This window comes from Tarenaya hassleriana, unplaced genomic scaffold (genome assembly GCF_000463585.1).
Source record: "Tarenaya hassleriana unplaced genomic scaffold, ASM46358v1 Cleome13, whole genome shotgun sequence".
Lineage (NCBI taxonomy): Eukaryota > Viridiplantae > Streptophyta > Magnoliopsida > Brassicales > Cleomaceae > Tarenaya > Tarenaya hassleriana.
In genome coordinates, this window is record NW_010963495.1 from 2,560,514 (window position 1) to 2,579,695 (window position 19,182).

A 19,182-nucleotide genomic window follows, 5' to 3' on the forward strand; every position below is an offset into this window, starting at 1 on the left:
TGCAATACGTCGCATATTCACAGCACCAGTGATAACTTACAATGGTAAAACGTAGAAACAATCTCTCCATCAAATCTCCTTCACACCCACCATGTGATCTCCAATAAATCCATCATCATCATCATCATCTTATATGAACCCTTTTTTTTTTTTCTGTTTTCTGGGTCAAATATCACTAAATGTTGCTTTCAAATCATATTAGAGGACACTGCTACAAGCAATGTTTTTTTTTTACAAACGCAAACGACCGTGGCCAAGTTCCAACAGCGTTTAAAGATTATGAAGAGCCGAGAGCCACTGCTCCATGTAGTTATGTCCATCTGCGCATTTGATGAGAGATGCCAAAGATCAGAAAGGTTGCCCTTTGGACAAGCATACTATATCGAAATCATCGCCATGGATGGAACCATAAGCTGCTCTGTATTGAACACACTTGACCACTACCATGAGAAAAAACTATCTATGCTGGTTTATGGCTCTCGTCCATGTGCATTGCTAAAACTACACTATATCAACGTTCGGTATCCTAAACAAGCATTACCAGAAACCTCAATCATATAGTAACTCATCAAATCAAGAGATTAGCTTACCGGGAGAGATTCCGGTGGGAAAATTCTTGACAGCACTCAGGAGCTGGTTGCTAGAACCTTCTTCCACTACAGCCCTGTAACATGGAACCAGCACTAGAAATCCACTGTCCCCTTCATCGTTGCTCTCAAAATCAGGTCCATGTGGCTCTGTCCACCCAACGGACCACTCAGGTCCATCTGTTTCTGAACCATACCAACACTTCCCGCCGTCAGACAGCGACACCGTCTCATGGTCCACTTCCTTTCTCATCCCACCTTTCCCGATCCATCTTCTCTTGACTTTTCCCTTGCATGAAGATATCTTTGAAGGGAACTTCAGAGCATCTGTCCCATTTGAGACTGGTTCTCTCTCTTTCCGACCAACTAATAACCACCATGGCCAGCTTGGGATTGGTACCGACACTCCCTTCATTCTCCAGAGATGAACACAGAAACTCACAGACTTCGTATGAATCGGCCAAATATGGAATCAGAGAAGATAATCTGATGAAACAGATGCTGCCTGTTATAGGAACCAATGTACTGGCAAATTATCAGGTCGGTTGACGCGGATTTCAATTGCACAAACGAACCAATAAAAAAGAAGAAACCAATGGACGAAGGAAACAATCGTCAAAGAATTTAAAATCGCAGTTCAAATTCATCAAGAACACTCGCAGGTAACCAACGACATCCAAAATCACAAGCGAGTAAAAAAGGTTCACTTTCACTTCAGCAGATCATATATCGAACGTCGGATAAAACATAACGCCGAGAATTTGAAAAGAATGGCTCAATTGACCATGACAATAAGAAACAAATCTCTCGTTTGAATGCCCAGAGAAAGTTGCAACATTCCCACGAAAATTTGTCCCTGTTCCTCGGAAGAAAACGATGGAAATTGGGAAAACAAGAGCACGCCAAGTCACGACCTCGACAAGAGACTGGAAATCCCCAACTCACGCGGCCAAATGGTCCATTGAATACTGGCAAGACAGGGAACGTTCCACCAGAACAAATCGGTAAAGACGAAGAACCCTAGAATTTCAGCGAGATTTCACGGCCACATCAACCGATGTGCGAACCAAAGAGTCGACCAGATCCAAAGCCAGAAACGGTGATTATAGAAATAGAATCGGATCGATACGAATAAGAAACCCTAGATTTCCGAATTATCTATCGTTCTCCTCCATCGCCTCTCTATACCCGACCTTCTCTCTGCTCATCAGAGCTCGTCGTTCGTCTGCAACTTTATAATTCGGTTTCTCCGAGACTTTGGTGTCATGTGAACCAACGGCCACGATCGTCCATTTGTTTAATCAGACGGTGCTCCATCAATCAAAAAACAGCGATTGCTGTGATTATAGATATTGAAGAATATAAAGTTATTGTTATTTTGTTACTATTTATTTAATTTAAATCGAAGCGACACTTCCTGGCTACCGTTGATTTGTGGACAAGTGGCTATCATGACCGTAAAATTTGATGACATGGCATATCGAGTAAGCTTTTTTGTGCGCCGCTCAGGTTTCTGACACGTGTCAATCCAGTAAGCTTTTTTCGTCGACACATAAATTACTCATTTTATTTTAAATTAATTTCAGAGAAAAACCTGCCTATGTTATTCCATAATGTGGATATGTACCCATACATTATCAAATGGTAATTTAAGTGTCCTTGCCTTTTGTCTTTGTAATTATTATTAAGCAATCAAATCAAATAAAGTCAATTTTCTCGGCATTAAACAAAGATAATTTGCATAGTGGTTGGCGAATCTAGAGATCAATCCCAATTTATCCGCCTTATTATATGAATATATACATATATATAACACTTTTAGGTTAATATATATAATTAAATTTAATCATATGGTATAGGCTTTCTTTTTGAACGGATATAGGGTTTTAGGCAAAGACAAGATGCATAAATCATTTTGGAACAATACAACACATTTTTTTTTTTAAAAAAAAAGCATTTTTGCCTAGAGGATTTTACGCTAAATTGTTCATTAGGGATAAGCTTCGTCTAGGTAATCGACACGTGTATGTGTGTGTGTATAGATTTCAATTAACAATAACGTGAAGTTGTTGTGATGTCTTGTTGACCGATCCCTCTCAATCAATATATATATATAATATTTTACTAAATATATGCTTCATCCATGATTCGTATCGTAAATAATTTTTGCAATCATAACTAATATGCCCCATAAGGTGGAAGTGATGTGGCATACACATCCATTTAACATACTTGATAAGGTTTAATTGAACCAAAAGTACAATGTATTTTTCAATTTTAAAAAAAATATCGACGATAATAACGAAATGCTATATTTATATATGAAACAAATTCTATCCCTACGTAAAATAGTTTTAGTAATATATGCATATATATACATATTAAAGTTGAATTGTTTGTTTTTCATACGAAACTCTCAGACGACAAGTCAGAATATATCCGAACATATTGAAATACAGAAAGTGGTTTTTATGAAATGTACCAAAGGAGTTTTTAAATATAATAGGAAATTTTGAACTAAATAATGAACATAATAATGTATAAATTTCACGGAAACGGATACAGAAAATCTATACGTATAAATAAAATCCATCAAATACATACCATTAATATTCCAAAAGATATATGAACTGGTTAAACACTTTTTTTCCTTAAAAAAAAAGGAAAAGGGTGAGGAAAAAAAACTGTTGATTGAGATGGGCCGACTCATGCTAGCCCAATATGATGCATCACACATGGGCTTATCGAAAACGGTTATCGACCGTTTTAAAAGGAGACAAAACAAACGGACCGTGAATCCGTCGAGTAACGCCGTTAGTATCACGATTTTAAATCCAGGATGCCCCTCTCCCCTCCAACGGCTCTATTTTGTTTTCAAAAAAGCCCTTTCCCTCTGTCGTGTTCAGTTAGTTTCCTTCTCCTCCAATATTCTCGCACTTTCTTCCCATCCGAACAAAACCTTCAGATCTATCGATTGTTTTCGGTGGCGAGTCTGTTATTGCCGAGAACAGGTACCGTGTTTTCAATTATCTTCGCTGTTTGGTTTATGCTGAAATGGAAAATCAATTTTTCTCGGCATTTGATGGATCTTATTCTGCTGGAAATCAAGATAATAATTTAGATCGATCGACATTGTGATTTTACGTAGACAGTTTCTGGGAATGATCTCTCCGTAATTCAAGCTAATTACTGGTTTCGATTCTTCTTTGTTTGTGTTTCTGCTTGGCAATGGCGATTTGCACTACTCTCCCTCCTAGGGTTTCGCGTTTCCTTTATTTTTGTTTATACATATTTTTCTGCAGTGGTTTTGCGTTGAATTTTATATATTGCCTTTAGGGGGTGTGATTCTATTGCTCATGATGGATGAATTTCTGAAATATGGTAGGACCTGAACTGAAGCTGTATCACGTTTCTGTGTTGAAGATCCACTCCTTAGGCACTTTGATACCACCGCTTCACTTAAGCAGGTGATTTACATACTGTCTCTGTTGGTTTAGCTTTCATCTTTTGGTAATGCAAGATTTCTTCGGCAAGATATGTGCTTTGAAGCAGACTGATGAGAATAAAGAAATTAACAAGATGAGAAGAATTGGGTTGCAGATCAAAGCAGAGCTTTATTCGATGCTGCAACTCTTGCCAGAAAGAAGAAGAGGTTTAGGGTTCTTAGGGGGGGAGAATTCTGTAAAAAATATTCCCTTCATTCCCCTTAATTATCATGTACAACCTACTTTAGCATATGTACATGTTCGACATACATATAGAAAAGGAAGTGAATCATGTACAAAAGGAAACATATATATATGTTAACGGTGCATTGCAGAATTTCCATTTGTGTTGCATTCTGGGTTAGTCACGTCTTAGCAGCCTTGATTATGTCCGAGTCTGATTCTTGTCCGATTGTCCTTGTGTCCGTTTCATGCTCGTCAACAGAGATGTTATGGAGACTAGAACTTTGTCTATGGTGTCTGAGCAGCTATGCTTCTTGTTTGTTATCTATCCTCTAGGTTCAGGACAGTGTTTGGTCTGTTTTCTCTCGCCGTTTAAGATGTACTCAAATGCGAATCCGGTTTTATGCAGATATCTCTGGAAGTATTTTGCTGGAGAAGTTTAAATGGAGAGAGTATACGAAGAGCTGGATGAAGTCAAATTTGAAAATGAGAAGCTCAAGGCCGATATCAAAAACAAGGCTGAGCTTCTTGAGAATCTAAAGAGAGTCCAAAATGAACAGCTCATCAAAATACAAGAGGCCAATTCAACAACTGAGAAGCAGAATCATGAACTCGAGGAGAAAAAGATGGAACTTTCTGAGTTGAAGCGAGCAAATGAGGATCTGAAACGTTCTTTGATGGAAAAAGAGTCTATTCTTAAGCGTGTGAGTGATGCTAATGATAAACTCAGAACTGAGGGGGAAGATAGGTATCGGAAATCTGAAGAGGAGAACAGAAAGCTGATGTTGACTTTGGATGAAGCGAATGAGAAGAACATCGATCTAGAACAGAAAATCAATGTCTACAGGGCTGAGATTGAAGGGCTCAAGGGGCATCTAGCAGCATCAGAGAAGAAATTGATGGAAGCAGAGAAAAATGCAAAGGCTCCAAAAGAGCTTAGAGAAAGAGATGATATATTGATGAAATTAGAAGAGGAGAAGAGTCGAGTGGAAGAGACTCTAAAATGGAAGAGAGAGCAGTTCAAACATCTTGAGGAAGCTCATAAAAACCTCCAGGATCAGTTCAACACCAGCAGCAAAGAGTGGGAAAGAGAAAGAACCGCGCTTCTGGATGAGATCTCTTCTCTTGAGACAAAACTAGATTCACAGACTAGAATCTTAGAGGATCTTCAGAAGAAATTGCAGATGTGCAACAACGCATTGACCCAAGAAGAGACCCGAAGAAAACGTCTTGAAATGCAAGTTTCAGAGTTTAAATCTCGATATGAAGATGCTTTTGCCGAGTGCCAGGATGCCAGGTCACAACTTGACGATTTGGCTGCCAAAAGAGACGAGGAAGTGGCAGCTCTGAGGCATTCTTTGAGCACAAAGGAGGCTTATTATAAAGAAACGAACTATCAGAATGACAAGTTAGAAAAAGAAAACAGAGAGTTGTTGGTTTCTTTGAAGGAACTCCAGGAAGCTAGCATTCAGGGATCTGGAAGTTCTTCACTTTCAAAACTGAAAAACAAGCTCCGGAGTTTAGAACAGATACACAAGCAATGTTCGGCTAATTTAAGAGGTAAAGAAGCTGAATGGAGCTCTCAACTAGAGAAGATGACTTGTGAGATAAATGTCTATCAGTTACAGTTGCAAAGCAAGGAAGCTGCCTTGAAAGAGGTCGAGTTGGAACTGGAATACTGTCATTCTTCCCTAGTTGAAATGAAGTTACAGTATGAAGAGATTTCAGTTATGTTTTTAGTGCTAACTGAGACCATCTATGAGGCTGGGTCAAGGCTTCCAGATTTCAAGGGAGAAAAGACTATTGATGAGGAAAGAGAAGAGAAGAGGTCATTGATACTGATGAAGCAGCTAGAACAGAAAGATGTCGTGCTGGCTAAAGCGCGAAGAGAGATTGAAGAAGAGCGTGAAAAGGCCGCGAGCTTGCTGATAAAGATAGAGTTTCTCAATCTCGTTGAAGATCAGAATCTTCAAATGCAAAAAGAAGTAGCGAGGTGCAAGGAAATGCTTGAGGAATCATCAACAAACCAGACCCGGATGAAAGAAAAACTCAGGGAAATTGAAAATGACTATGATGAGAAACTAGGACAAGTTTGTGATGCATTGGATAATGCAAACTCGGAGCTACTTGAAGAACGAGAGAAGGTGGTGGAACTGACTAGGCAGGTCCAGTCTTTCAACGTTGTCAAAGAGAAGCAGTTGTCATCCGAGAAAGAAATTGAGAAGTATAAGGAGATGCTACAGGATTCAGATAAAAATCAGGTTCTTTTAGAGGAGCGGATTTTGCAGCTTGAATGTGATTCAAAGGAGAAAATCAAAGAACTCTGTGGAAAGCTGAACTCTGCAAATGCTAAGCTGGCAGAAGAGTCAGAGAAGACTGCCTCCATGATGAGAGATATAGGGTCAATGCATGAATGTGAAGAGCAAAGGCAGAGGGAGCTAGAGAATTTAAAGGAAATGCTCGAGGACTCGACCAAGTGTCAACTTCTATTGAAAGAGAGTATAGGACAGGCGGAAAGCAACTCCGAAAGGAAACTTGCCGAAGTTTTCAAGGCCTTAGAAGTGGCGAATTTCGAATTGACTGAGAAAATCTCTGAAGCACACGAGCTTGAATTTGAATTATGGGTCTGGAAGTCTATTGCTGAAAGACTGAAAGCTGATCTTGAACAAAACCAGAACTTGCGCAAAAGATTGGAGGCCTCTCTTCTTGAGCAAGTCAAAGTTGGAGAAGCCATTAAGCAAGAAAGGAACGAGCTTGCTGATGAACTAAAGGCCGTCAGTTCTGCGAGATCAAAGACAGACGCTTCTTCTAAGTCGGAGAAAGAAACCCTTCTCCGGATCATGAGAGAGAAAAATGAGATCGAGGAAGCCCTCCAAAGAGAAGTGGAGAGTTTGGAACAAGAATCACTCAGAAGGGAACTTGAAGGTGCTGTCTTTGTGCATATAACAGCAGAGGGAAAACTGGAGAATGAGAGAAAGATTCTCACTGGCCTTGTGGAAAAGAAAGACCAGAAACTACATGAAGTGGAGCAGGAATCGAAGCTGATTTCTTCACTGCTGGAACAGAAGAAAGCCGAAGCTGATTCCGTTAACAGGGCATGGGAGAAGATGGCAGAATCGAAGATCATAGCTGAAGTGGAGATCGAAGAGAAAAACATGTTGATCACGGGACTGGAAGAAGAAATCTCAAACACAAGAAAGATACTCGAAATGTCGGAGAAATTCGTCTCGTGTTTCAGACAAAAAGCATCAGAGTTGGAAGCTGAACTGGAAATGAAGCAGGATGAGTTGAAAGAAGCGAACAAACAAACGGGAGAAAAGCTAAGAACTTCAGATGAAATGGTAGAGAAGCTCAGAGTCGAGAAGACAAACTTACAAGAGGAAGTCTCGAAGCTATGGAGTTTGGTCGGTGAATTCGACTGTGAAATGTGGAAGCTGTCCAGTGAGGACAAGAAGATGATGAGAGCCCTCGAGAGCATAACCCATCGATCTTCTGGAACATGTGATGGAAAGGAGAATTCAGTCTCCGCCGCCATTGTTGCTTCTCCAAGACCAGCAGCGACAAAGCAGGAGACCGCCATTGAAGAGAGATCGCCATTTAGATTACTCAACTAGCAATAACTGAAAACAACCCTTTTGTGTTACTTTTTCCACAGACATTGATGATTTGTTGATGTTGTTCCAATCCCACCCGTTTGGAGTACGGTGACACAGAACGTGGAGAAAGTCAAATGTACGGAAGACTTGAAAAAGTCAAAGCCCCCATTTGACTCGTGTGTTTCCGAAGTGGTGGAACTTTGTAACACTCACATGTACAAAACGCGTGATTACAGTCCGAGAGTGTGTGTGCGCGCGCGCGCATAGCATGTGGGATTTTGATAATGAACAAATAATTATATGCTATACCGAATTATGTGAATTCTTTTTCACGTGTATAATGAAATACATTAATATGTTGTTCAAAGAAAAGGAATCATTATACATATATAATCCATATTCACCACTCTCTTGCTTAGAGCAAGTACCTCCTCGTGCTCTGAGCCCCCACATCTGCAGACACAAAGAGTCACAGTTCCGGATTCCGGCGGCCGTAAAATTATCCGGGGACACTTTCTGAGAAGCCGCAATTTCCTCGTTTTCGTGTTCGTTGTACCTAGAGCAATTCCTTGGTGACCAAGTATTGGTTACGTGGAGCAATTAATAACGATAATGATACCTTGTTCGATGTGGGATAATGTAATATTGACACGTAACAGAATTTATTTGAAATCAATTTAAGAATTGGACCTGTAGGGCCAGGTCAGGTGGTAAGGGAGCAGGGGAGCAGCACCCTGAGGTGGAGGGTTCGAATCCTTTTGTCGCTCTTCCTTCCCCTTGACCTGCTCGTCTGTCAGCCCATCATAATGGACTGATTTACCTCATACGCGTGTGTTGTAGGCTCGTGTGCATAGGCGCTTAAGCCCAACTACGGCCCGAGCATTAGGTGCGTCTGGTGGCCAGGTCCGGCAGACTGAAGTCCATAGGGATTGTTAGGCGCGGGTGGTGACCAGTTCGTCTCCGTTTGTAAGGGTAGGTAGTCACAGGGGTTCCCCATATTTACCAAAAAAAATTTTTTAAGAATTGGGGAATAGTTCTGATGAATTTTTAATTTAAGAGTTTATACGGTACATTTTATGGAATTTTCTCTTTTTATTTCGTTTTTTTTTTCAATTTTAAAAATTTACACTCATATAAGTCTCATAAATGCGCACAAGTTTGTCTTATCAGCCTTCAACCGGATGTCTGCAGTATAAATAGATACATTAACCCAACCCACTAAACCCAATCAAATCAAAGCATTCCAAAAACAAAACCCACACGAACCACATGACATCGCCGATTTCGTTTGCAGCCAATGTAAACGCGTCCGCCGATGAGGTGCTGAAACACCTCTGGTGAAGAAGCTGCTTCCGCCTGAAAAAGAATTTCGAGAGGTTGGAGAGAGCATCAAGGATTCTCGAAGGAATCGTGCTCGACGTGGTTGGAAAGATAGAGGAGGAGGAGAGGAAGACAGGGCTGGCACGGGTCATATTCTAGGTCGAGGAGGTGAATAAGATCTTAAAGGAAGCAGACACAGTTCTGCAGAAGAAGGAAGATGAGCTCCAAACATCATGCTTTTGTTCCTGTTTCACCGGTTCTTACTCCAGACAAGCTTTTGAACTGTGTCAAAAAATTGACACTATTCAATCCGCGTTGGAACAAATAACAAAGGTCAGGTTTTATTATATATTATATATATATATATGCATGCATGTGTCTATCTGAGGGAAATTAATGTGACTCGTTCGTTTCCTTTCTTTTTTGCAGGAAATATGATGCCCAATATTATTAAATATGATTGCAAATTTAATAAATAGATTGACTGAAATCAAATAAGATTCTAATTCAAATTCATTATTAGTTGTGACTGCAAATCTGTAAATAGAATTGATTGCAAACAAATAGGGTTGTGATTCAAGTACAGTATTCGTTGTGATTGCAAATCGTGTAAACGAAATGATTATATAATGCAAAATTATTATTTATCATCCGTTATCTTATTTTTTTTATCTTTATGATATTAAATTTATTAATAACTATAGATTTCAATTTTAAATTCCAAATTTTATTATACAAAATTAATTTTATAAAGACTTCCGCGCTCGCGATCGAATCGAATCGAAACATACCGTCGGGAAGGGAGAGAGAGATGGCCGAAGGGGAAACGCATTATATGTACAGATGTGTACAGATAATGTACAAATAATGTACGCATTAACTGTACAGATAATGTATACATCATCTGTACAGATAATGTACATAATGCGTATATTATTTATATACACAAAGAACCATTAACTATTGAAAACTATTGATATTTATTTTATCTTTTGTTTATATGGATATTAAATTAAAACGAATATAACATTTAAATCCATTTACGTGATAGAAAATTGATAATATGATTATTTAACTATGATGAATCTTAAAAATGACGATAGAATTTTTATTATAAATAAATTATATATCTCATTCATTTCAATAGTTTTTTAAAACGTGATTTACCATCACTTTGCAAGACACGAATCTCGAGACGTTAGAGAGAATCACAAGAGTTCTCAAATGAATCATTCTTGATCTGGTTGGGAATGGTATAAAAGGAGGGGAGAAGACAAGGTTGACCTATATCATAGTTTGGATCGAGGAAGCGGAGAAGCTGTTAAAGGAAGTAGATGAACTTTTGTAGAAAAAATAAGACCAAGTCCAAGGATTCTGCTTTTGTTTTTTTTTTTAGCTATACTTACTCAAGACAGGTGTTTGAGTTTTGCAAAAAATGATACCCTTCAATCCACCACCTTGGAACAAGTTCCGACTCGTGGAACCTTCTGGATTCCGACGGCCATAAAATTCTCCGGCGACACTTTCCGAGAAGCCGCAGTTTTTCTCGTTCGTTGTACCTGGGGCAATTGATATGGTTACTTCATTGGCGACCAAGTATTGGTGATGTCGGACAATTAATAGTGACAATGACATCGATTTCGACGTGGGGCAATCAATAGTGACACGCTGGACAATGACACTTTTTTTTACGTGGGGCAATGTAATACTGATACGTTGTAGAAATTAACATCCTTTTTTCTATATGGAAATTTATTTGAAATCAATTTAAGAATTGAGAAATAGTTCTCGTCAATTTTTAATTTGGGATTTTATATAGTACATTTTATAGAATTCTCTCTTTTTATTTCGCTTCAATTTTTTTTCAATTTAAAAAATTTACACTCATATAAGTTTCATAAATGTGACATAAGTTTGTTTTATCCAGACCCTATCCAGAATTTCCACAGTATAAATAGACATATTAACCTAACACATTAAACTCCATTAAAGCATTCTAAAAACAAAACTCACAACAGAACGAACCCATGAAATAGCCATTTTCGTTTTCAGTCAATATAAACGCGTCCGTCGATGAAGCGCTGAAACATCTCTGGAGAAGATGTTGTTTCCGCGTCAAAAAGAATGTCGACACCTTGGAGAGAACCTCACGAGGGCTCAGAGGAAGCATGGTCGACCTTTTCAAGAAGCTGCAGAATGAGGAGACGAAGACTGGCCATGGATGGCTGGGACGCTCACAGTGTGGATCGATGAAGCCGAGAAGCTCCTCAAGGAGGTAGATGAGCTTCTGCTGAAGGAAGCTCAAATTTACTTTTTAGTAAAGTTTTAGTTTTTTTTAAATGCTTTTTCTTCTCCAAACATCTTGCTCCAACACTTCTTACTCCCGAGAAGCGTTCAAACTCTACCTGAAGATCGAGAGACTTCAATCGACCACATTCGTTTTTTAGTTATTTGTATTAAGAGATATTGAAAAGACAATATCAACTAAAATATTATTTATATGTATTATGTGTACAGATAATGTACAAATAATATACACGTACAAATAATGTACATAATGCGTATATCGTCTATATACACAAAGGACCATTAACCATTGAAAACTATTTATATTTATTTTTTTTTAGTTTATATGGATATTAAATTAAAATGACTATAAATATTTAAATCTATTTATAGAAAATTGATAATATAATTATTTAACTATGATGAATCTTAAAATGACGTAGAATTTTATTATAAATAAATTATATATCTCATTCATTTCAATAGTTTTTTAAAACGGGATTTACCATCACTTTGGCAAGGTACACAAGGAGGGGAGTGATAGTATTCTACAGAATACTATAATAAATACATTATGCGGAATACTTTGATCTGGACCAATCATCATGCATACTACACAAAGAATTTGTAATACCCCGAAACCCGATTCGAATATTTAATTATTTTCGAGAATAAATAATTAAATAGAAACATCGCGTTATCATCAAAACGGGAATATACAATAACGGAAAAAAGGAACGAGAAAACACCACGTACGAAGAGACGGGAAAAAGACGGAGAAATGTCGAAAATTTGCCTAGACCGACCGGTCTAGGGTGTGGACCGAGGGTCGGACCGAATGGACTGAACATGCGAAGAAAAACCAGAAATCTGGTCCAGACCGTCCGGTCTAGAGCCAGACTGTCCGGTCTGGAGAACAACGAACGCAACTGGCCAACTTGCAACCTTCAGGCCGACTTTTCTCTCCACTCTGGGCCCCGTAACACGTCAAATCATCGCCCAACTCCGTCAGAATGTTGCAGGCTCGAAGGTGGGCCTGGGCTTGGGCCCAAACGGGTTTCCTCTCACTCCATAAACTGAGCAGAAGCTCAGCCTTGCATCATTTTCGGACAAAATCAGAGAAAAGAGAGGGAGAGGAGAAACAGAGAGAAAGGGGCGAAAACCAGGGAGAATCGACGCAAGGGAAGCTCGGGAACACGAAGAGGGACATCCCTAGAGTGTCTAGAAGAGTTTCCGGCAAGAAACAGGTCGGAAAACACCTCGAAAGCCGACCAAAACCAGATCTGAGCCAAAACAGAGGTGAGTGGCTCGAGTTCCATCTGTGTGAGCTCGTTCTGAGCATGCTATTGTGTTATTTCGATGATTTGTTGATTGGATTAGATAAAGGATGTTTCAACGAACATTTAGCAATAAACGGCACTAAATTTGGTTAAGAAACGAGTGAGATATGGTCGATTGAAGTTGGGCAAAAATCTGGAAATCGCGAAATCGTGATCTGTTCTTCGCCCAGCCTCTAGACTGACCAGTCTGGACCCGGACCGACCGGTCCGGACCAAAAATCAGACCGAGAGGTCCCGGAATGGCACAGAACACCTAGACCGATCGGTCCAGGCCTTGGACCGACCGGTCTAGGCCAGAATAAGAGGAAAATGACTCGGGATGAACCAGAAGACGTGGACCGACCGGTTTAGACCCGAATTACAATGAAAATGGACCGAATGATCCCAGAAAAGGAATAGAGACGCAAGGATCGACCGACCCAGGATACAAACTCACCTTTCGACGAATCTTTGGTTAGTTACGCGCGGTGAGATGTGTGATCTAACGATGAGAGTGACTCGTTGTATGATTATTCTGGGTGGTTTGTATAGCGTTAACCGGTATCTCGGTCGGGACCGAATACCGCGATATGCGTGATTGTATTGGGAAGATATGCACGTTGATTGCCATGTTTGTAGCTCACTCTTGCGACGAGTGCAGCATGATTGTGTTGTGATATAGTCGTGCGCGACACGACGGCCAACGTGGCTATGGCAGAACCCTACGGTGGACTCCATACGGGTGTTGTGTTTATTGTGTCATGGACTTGACACGGCCAACGTCATGGACTTGACGGGCGTGTGAGACGCCCCTAGTCATGGACTTGACTAGGGTTATGCCTGGACCCTATGGTGGACTCCATACGGGTATGTTCGTATTCCCGCTGTGTCATGGACTTGACATCGGAGGTCACGCGAGTGACAGGCGCAGGAGACGCGCGTAGTCGCATGTGATGCGAGGCCAACGTCACGCGAGTGACGGGCGTGTATGAGACGCTTCTAGTCATGTTGATATGACTAGGATCTTTGGCTAACCCTATGATGCGATGTCATATGGGTATGATTGTGTTTGACATATATGTGACTGATGTGATGTGGTTATACATGGATAACATTGTTGTTTGTTGGTTATGAATTATCGAATTAACACTGTTCTCGCTGAGAACGGGTTTACCGGGTTCAACCCGGGCTACTCACTAAGCAGTTGTGCTTAGCCCTCGTGGTTTACATTTTTCAGATCACGAGGATTACGCCTAGCGCACCCGGCAGACGACGACCTGAGAGAGGCAGTATCATGTACGGGATTTACATTTTGGGTTACGGGACTTGTATTTCCCGCATTTTGTACGGTTAATTATAACTATTCGGACTGGTGTTATTTTGCGATACTGATCGCCTGTTGTATTTTCCGCTGCTTACTCTGGTTTGTTTAAAAATGTTTTTGGATTTCGTATTTTTGCTCCCGCATTATTATTTTATTATTATTTGTCCATGTGGCACAGCCCGTATACTGTACACGGGTTATGGGTGTCACAGAATTAATCTGGATTTTGAACATACCTGAATCCATGATAGCTTGACAAATGACAGATTAGGTAGAAAGCCTTCTAGTCTAGAACGTAAGAAATTTTATTCCGACAACAAATGGGTGCTATCAGATTTCAGTACGTTTAGCCTAGGGACCACTACCACTATTTATAGTAATCGGTTTATGTAATTTTCAAATTCGCCCATAAAGAATAAGAAATTACACTTCATGGTATCTGCATAATTATTTAATCCCTATACCTTTCTGTATTTGCATATTAGACCATCCGTAATTAGTGGTCATAATCTTCTGCAATTATTCACATTAACCAGCAATTATACCATATATTGATTATGACATTAAAACCAAAATATAATTGTTAGAGAATTTCTAACAATCTCCCACTTGGTTAAATGTCTATAATCTCGTAAATATAGATTTTCTTTAGTGAGCTCATAAAATTGCTTGTTCTTTGTGAACACTTTAACAATCTCGTCCACTGAATATGTAACGTAAGGACCAAGGCGGCTTTCGTTGCATTAGTGCGCAACTAAACCTTCCAAGATCACTTTACGTCACCCTATCCAACGACATAGATCATGTATAGGTATGCAGCATGAAAATCTTTTGTCTCGTTTGGACATATCCTGATTTTCAACTGGTCCATTTCTTTATGGAGATCTTTAACTTTAAGAGTCCCGTAACCAATAAACCTTATTTCTGCAGAATTCTTCTATTCATAGAACAATCTTGTTTACAGCTCCCACTGAAACTACATATCACCAAATGATATGACACCCATTTGAGCTACATGCTCAAGAAAGACCCCGGGTGGTAAACCTTTAGTAAACGGATCCGCAATCATTGAAGCTGTTTCGATATGTTCTAGAATTATCTGGTTACTCTGTATTCTCTCTTTTACAACTAGGAACTTAATGTCAATGTGTTTTGACTTAGACGAGCTCCTGTTGTTATTGGAGTACATTAGCGTTGGTTTATTGTCACAATATAATTTTAATGGTCTTTCAACTTTATTGGCTATTAGCAGCCCTGTGACAAAGTTCCGCAACCATACTCCATGGTTAGATGCCTCATAACAAGCTATAAACTCTGTTTCCATAGTTGAAGCTGTCGTTAGTGTTTGTTTAACACTTTTCCACGACACAGCTCCACCGGCTAACAGAAAAACATAGCCTGAAGTGGATCGACGATTGTCTTGGCATCCAGCAAAATCAGAATCAGTATATCCTTTGATCTCCAAATGATCTGATTTTCTATAAGTTAACATGAGATGTTTAGTTTTCTGTAAATACCTTAAAACCCTTTTAGCTGCTTTCCAATGATCCACACCAGGGTTACTTAGGTATCTTCCTAACATCCCAACTGCATACGCTAAATCTGGACGTGTACATACTTGAGCGTACATTAGGCTTCCAAATACCGAAGCATAAGGAATGTCTCTCATCTGTTTTCGCTCAAAGTCGTTCTTCGGACATTGTGCAAGACTAAACTTGTCACCTTTAGCAATAGGGGTATTTCCCATCTTGCAGTCTTTCATACCGAACCTCGCTAATATCTTTTCGATATAGTGTCTTTGTGATAATCCTAGAATACCTCGAGTATGATCTCGATGTATCTGGATTCCTAATACAAAGGTTGCATTACCAAGATCTTTCATCTCAAATTTCTTTGATAAGAAAGCCTTAGTTTCATGCATCAACCCTATATCGTTTGAGGCTAACAGTATGTCATCGACATACAAAATCAGGAAAATACATTTACTCCCACTGAACCTATGATATACGCATTCCTCAACAGCGTTTGATTCAAAACCAAATGAGCAAACTACTTGACAGAATTTGTGATACCATTGACGGGATGCCCGTTTTAGCCCGTAGATGGATTTCTTTAATTTGCAAACCATTTTCTTTGCATCTCCAATTACAAAGTTTTCTGGTTGTTGCATATAGATCGTCTCATCAATGTCTCCATTGAGAAACGTCGTCTTTACATCCATCTGACGTAACTCTAAGTCATAATGAGCTACTAATGCCATTATGGTTCTAAAAGAGTCTTTTGATGATACTGGAGAGAAAGTCTCTTTGTAGTCAATGCCTTCCTTCTGAGTAAATCCTTTAGCTACAAGACGAGTTTTATACTTGTCCACATTACCCTTAGAATCCCTTGTAGTTTTAAATATCCATTTATAACCAATAGGTTTCGTGCCTTCGGGTAATGGAACAAGTTACCAGACACTGTTGTCTTGCATGGACTTGTACTCATCATGCATGGCATCTATCCACTTCTGAGAATCCGAGCTTTGCAAGACTTGACTGAAGTTGACTGGATCATCAATCAAATCTAAGCATTCTTGATGCTCTTGAGGAAACACGATATAATCGTCTGGTATCGCACTTCTTCTCTCTCTAGTGGATCTCCTTAATGACATTTCTTCTTGAGTTTGTTGAGGTTGAATTTCCGGATCAACTTCTTGAGGTTGTTCGGAAAGTTGAGTGTTGTCTTGTTGATCTTGATGTGTTATATCAAAATCAACCATAGCCGGAAGAGAAACGAATTCTTCTTCAAAGACAACTTCTCTTACTTTATCTCCCCCCTCAAACTCAACATCCTCAAAGAAATGAGCTATTCCCGTTTCGAACATAGTTCGGTTCTTGGGATTATAAAACTTGTACCCCTTGATTTCTCAGCGTATCCAACAAAATAGCAGCTAACTGTCCGATGATCTAATTTATCCTCATGTGGGATATATTGTCTAGCCTCTGCTGGACAACCCCAAACTCTTAGATGCTTTAAGACCGGTTTTTCTTCCTGTCCAAAGCTCGTAAGGAGTGTGCTTAGCCGCCTTTGTTGGTACTCTATTGATAATATAAGCTGTTGTCTTTAATACTTCTCCCCAGAGAGATTTTGGTAACGTAGTATGACTTAACATACTTCTTACCATATCTTTGAGTGTTCGGTTTCGTCGTTCAGATACACCATTCATGCTAGGAGTTCCCGGTATAGTGTACTGAGGAACAATACCACACTCCTCTAGGTACTTAGCAAAAGGTCCTTGACGTTGTTCTCCGGATCCGTCATATCGGCCATAGTATTCCCCACCACGGTCGGATCTGACAGCTTTAATCCTTTTGCTTAGTTGATTTTCAACTTCCGCTTTAAAAGACTTGAACACGTCTAAGGCTTATAACTTCTCGTGAATTAGAGACATGTAACCATATCTAGAATAATCGTCTATGAATGATATAAAATATCGTTGACCATTCCATGATGCCATAGGGAACGGTCCACAGATATCCGTGTGTATCAATTCTAAGACATCCTTAGTTCTAAATGCATCTAACCGTCTTTGTGTTGTCTGCTTATCCTTGATACATTCAACACAAATTTTAAGTTGTGTTAAATCCGGAATATTAAGGATTCCATCTGACACGAGTCTTTCTATCCTTTGTTTGGACATATGACCTAACCTTTTGTGCCATAACTTAGCAGAATTCTCCTCAGTTAATTGTCGTTTTGTACCACGTAAGTTAACTTGGAAGTTTTCGTTATATGAAACAATTGTATTCAGCATATAAAGATTATCGTATCTTGATAAAGTACCAGAACCAAATAAAATGGAATCTTTGTAAAGGGAAAAACATCCATTTCCAAATGAACAAGAATAACCGATTTTTTTCAAAATAGAAATAGAAATTAAGTTACGTCTAAAAGACGGAACAACAAAGGTTTCCTCAAGATCCAAATAACAACCAGTACTTAATAATAATCTAAATACGCCAATGGCTTCAACTTCCACAGCCATGTCGTTGCCTACGTAAATGTGCTTCTCCGAGTCACTTGGCTTCCGGCTCCTTATGCATCCCTGCATGGATATACTTATGTGAGTAGTAGCCCCAGAATCTACCCACCAAGTATGTTGTGGTACAGAAGACAAATTAACTTCAGAACAAACCAAAGCAAGAAGTGTACCTTTCTTGACAAGCCATGCCTTGTAGGATGTGCAATCCTTTTTCATGCGCCCACCTTTCTTGCAGAAGAAGCATGTGAAGCTCTTCACCGGCTTCTTGAACAGCTTCCTGCGAACTGGATTAGCAGCTTCCTTTTGCTTTGGGTGCTTCTTGCGCACGTCTTTATCCTTTGATGAGGAAACAACATGAGCGACATCTGCTTTCTCATGTCTCAATCTCTCTTCTTCTTGAACACAATGAGAAATCAACTCATTAAGTGTCCATTTTTCCTTTTGGAAATTGTACAAGATCCGAAAAGATCCATATTGTGCTGGAAGTGAGATCAAGATCAAGTGCACCAACAGATCATCAGAGATGTCCACCTTAAGTGCCTTGAGCTTGGAAACGAGATCACTCATCTCGAGAATGTATTCCCGAATGTTCTCCATGCCTTTGTATCTTTTGGACACAAGTTTCGTCAGAAACGAGCTAGTCTCCTGCTTTTCACTTCTTTCGAAGCGCTGAGACAAGGCAGTGAGGAACTTCTGGACATTCTCTTCCTCATAGATCGAACCCCTGAATATTTCTGGAACGACGCGTTTCATGATCATCAAACTCATACGGTTTGATTTCTCCTACTTCTCATGATAAGTAGTTGTTCAGCCGTACTTTCCGTAGTGAGATCAGCAGGAGCCTTTTCCCGTAATGCAAGGTCGATGTCCATGCATCCGAGTACGATCATGACGCTATCCTTCCATGCCTTAAAGTTTCCCCCAGTTAGCATGGGGATGAAGTTGATCGACGATGTGATGTTGCTTGCTGAAAAAGAAAGTAAACAACATCAGTTCAAAACAAGATATAAGAGAATGATAACAATGGTGCGATATACCAAACATCACTGGACCCTATC

The 19,182-nt window shown here is 39.6% G+C and overlaps 2 protein-coding genes across 5 annotated transcripts; one reads left to right on the top strand and one right to left on the bottom strand.

Moving 5' to 3' along the window:
• LOC104807670 lies at positions 1 to 1,886 on the bottom strand. 2 transcript variants are annotated; one of them, XM_010533051.2, is made up of 3 exons: positions 1,502 to 1,886; positions 591 to 1,092; positions 1 to 320 (listed from the first exon to the last, which is right to left on the bottom strand). In XM_010533051.2, the coding sequence occupies exons 2-3, from the start codon at positions 1,000 to 1,002 to the stop codon at positions 271 to 273; spliced, it is 462 nt and encodes a 153-aa protein (XP_010531353.1). In that variant the 5' UTR covers positions 1,003 to 1,092; positions 1,502 to 1,886; the 3' UTR covers positions 1 to 270. The 2 variants fall into 2 exon arrangements, with proteins under 2 accessions (XP_010531353.1, XP_010531352.1); XM_010533050.2 differs by having other exon boundaries at positions 591 to 1,886.
• Positions 1,887 to 3,468: 1,582 nt separating this feature from the next.
• LOC104807671 (uncharacterized protein At4g38062) lies at positions 3,469 to 7,944 on the top strand. 3 transcript variants are annotated; one of them, XM_010533053.2, is made up of 3 exons: positions 3,469 to 3,598; positions 3,924 to 4,054; positions 4,665 to 7,944. In XM_010533053.2, the coding sequence occupies exon 3, from the start codon at positions 4,699 to 4,701 to the stop codon at positions 7,867 to 7,869; it is 3,171 nt and encodes a 1,056-aa protein (XP_010531355.1). In that variant the 5' UTR covers positions 3,469 to 3,598; positions 3,924 to 4,054; positions 4,665 to 4,698; the 3' UTR covers positions 7,870 to 7,944. The 3 variants fall into 3 exon arrangements, with proteins under 3 accessions (XP_010531355.1, XP_010531354.1, XP_010531356.1); XM_010533052.2 differs by having other exon boundaries at positions 3,973 to 4,054; XM_010533054.2 differs by lacking the exon at positions 3,924 to 4,054.
• The last annotated feature ends 11,238 nt before the right edge of the window (positions 7,945 to 19,182 follow it).

Coding starts and splice junctions, on each gene's coding strand:
- LOC104807670 (XM_010533051.2), bottom strand. CDS start 1,002: ATGAAGGGAGTGTCGGTACCAATCCCAAGCTGGCCATGGTGGTTATTA. Junction 321..590: donor TCCCACCGGAATCTCTCCCG/GTAAGCTAATCT, acceptor TCAAATGCGCAG/ATGGACATAACTACATGGAG.
- LOC104807671 (XM_010533053.2), top strand. CDS start 4,699: ATGGAGAGAGTATACGAAGAGCTGGATGAAGTCAAATTTGAAAATGAG.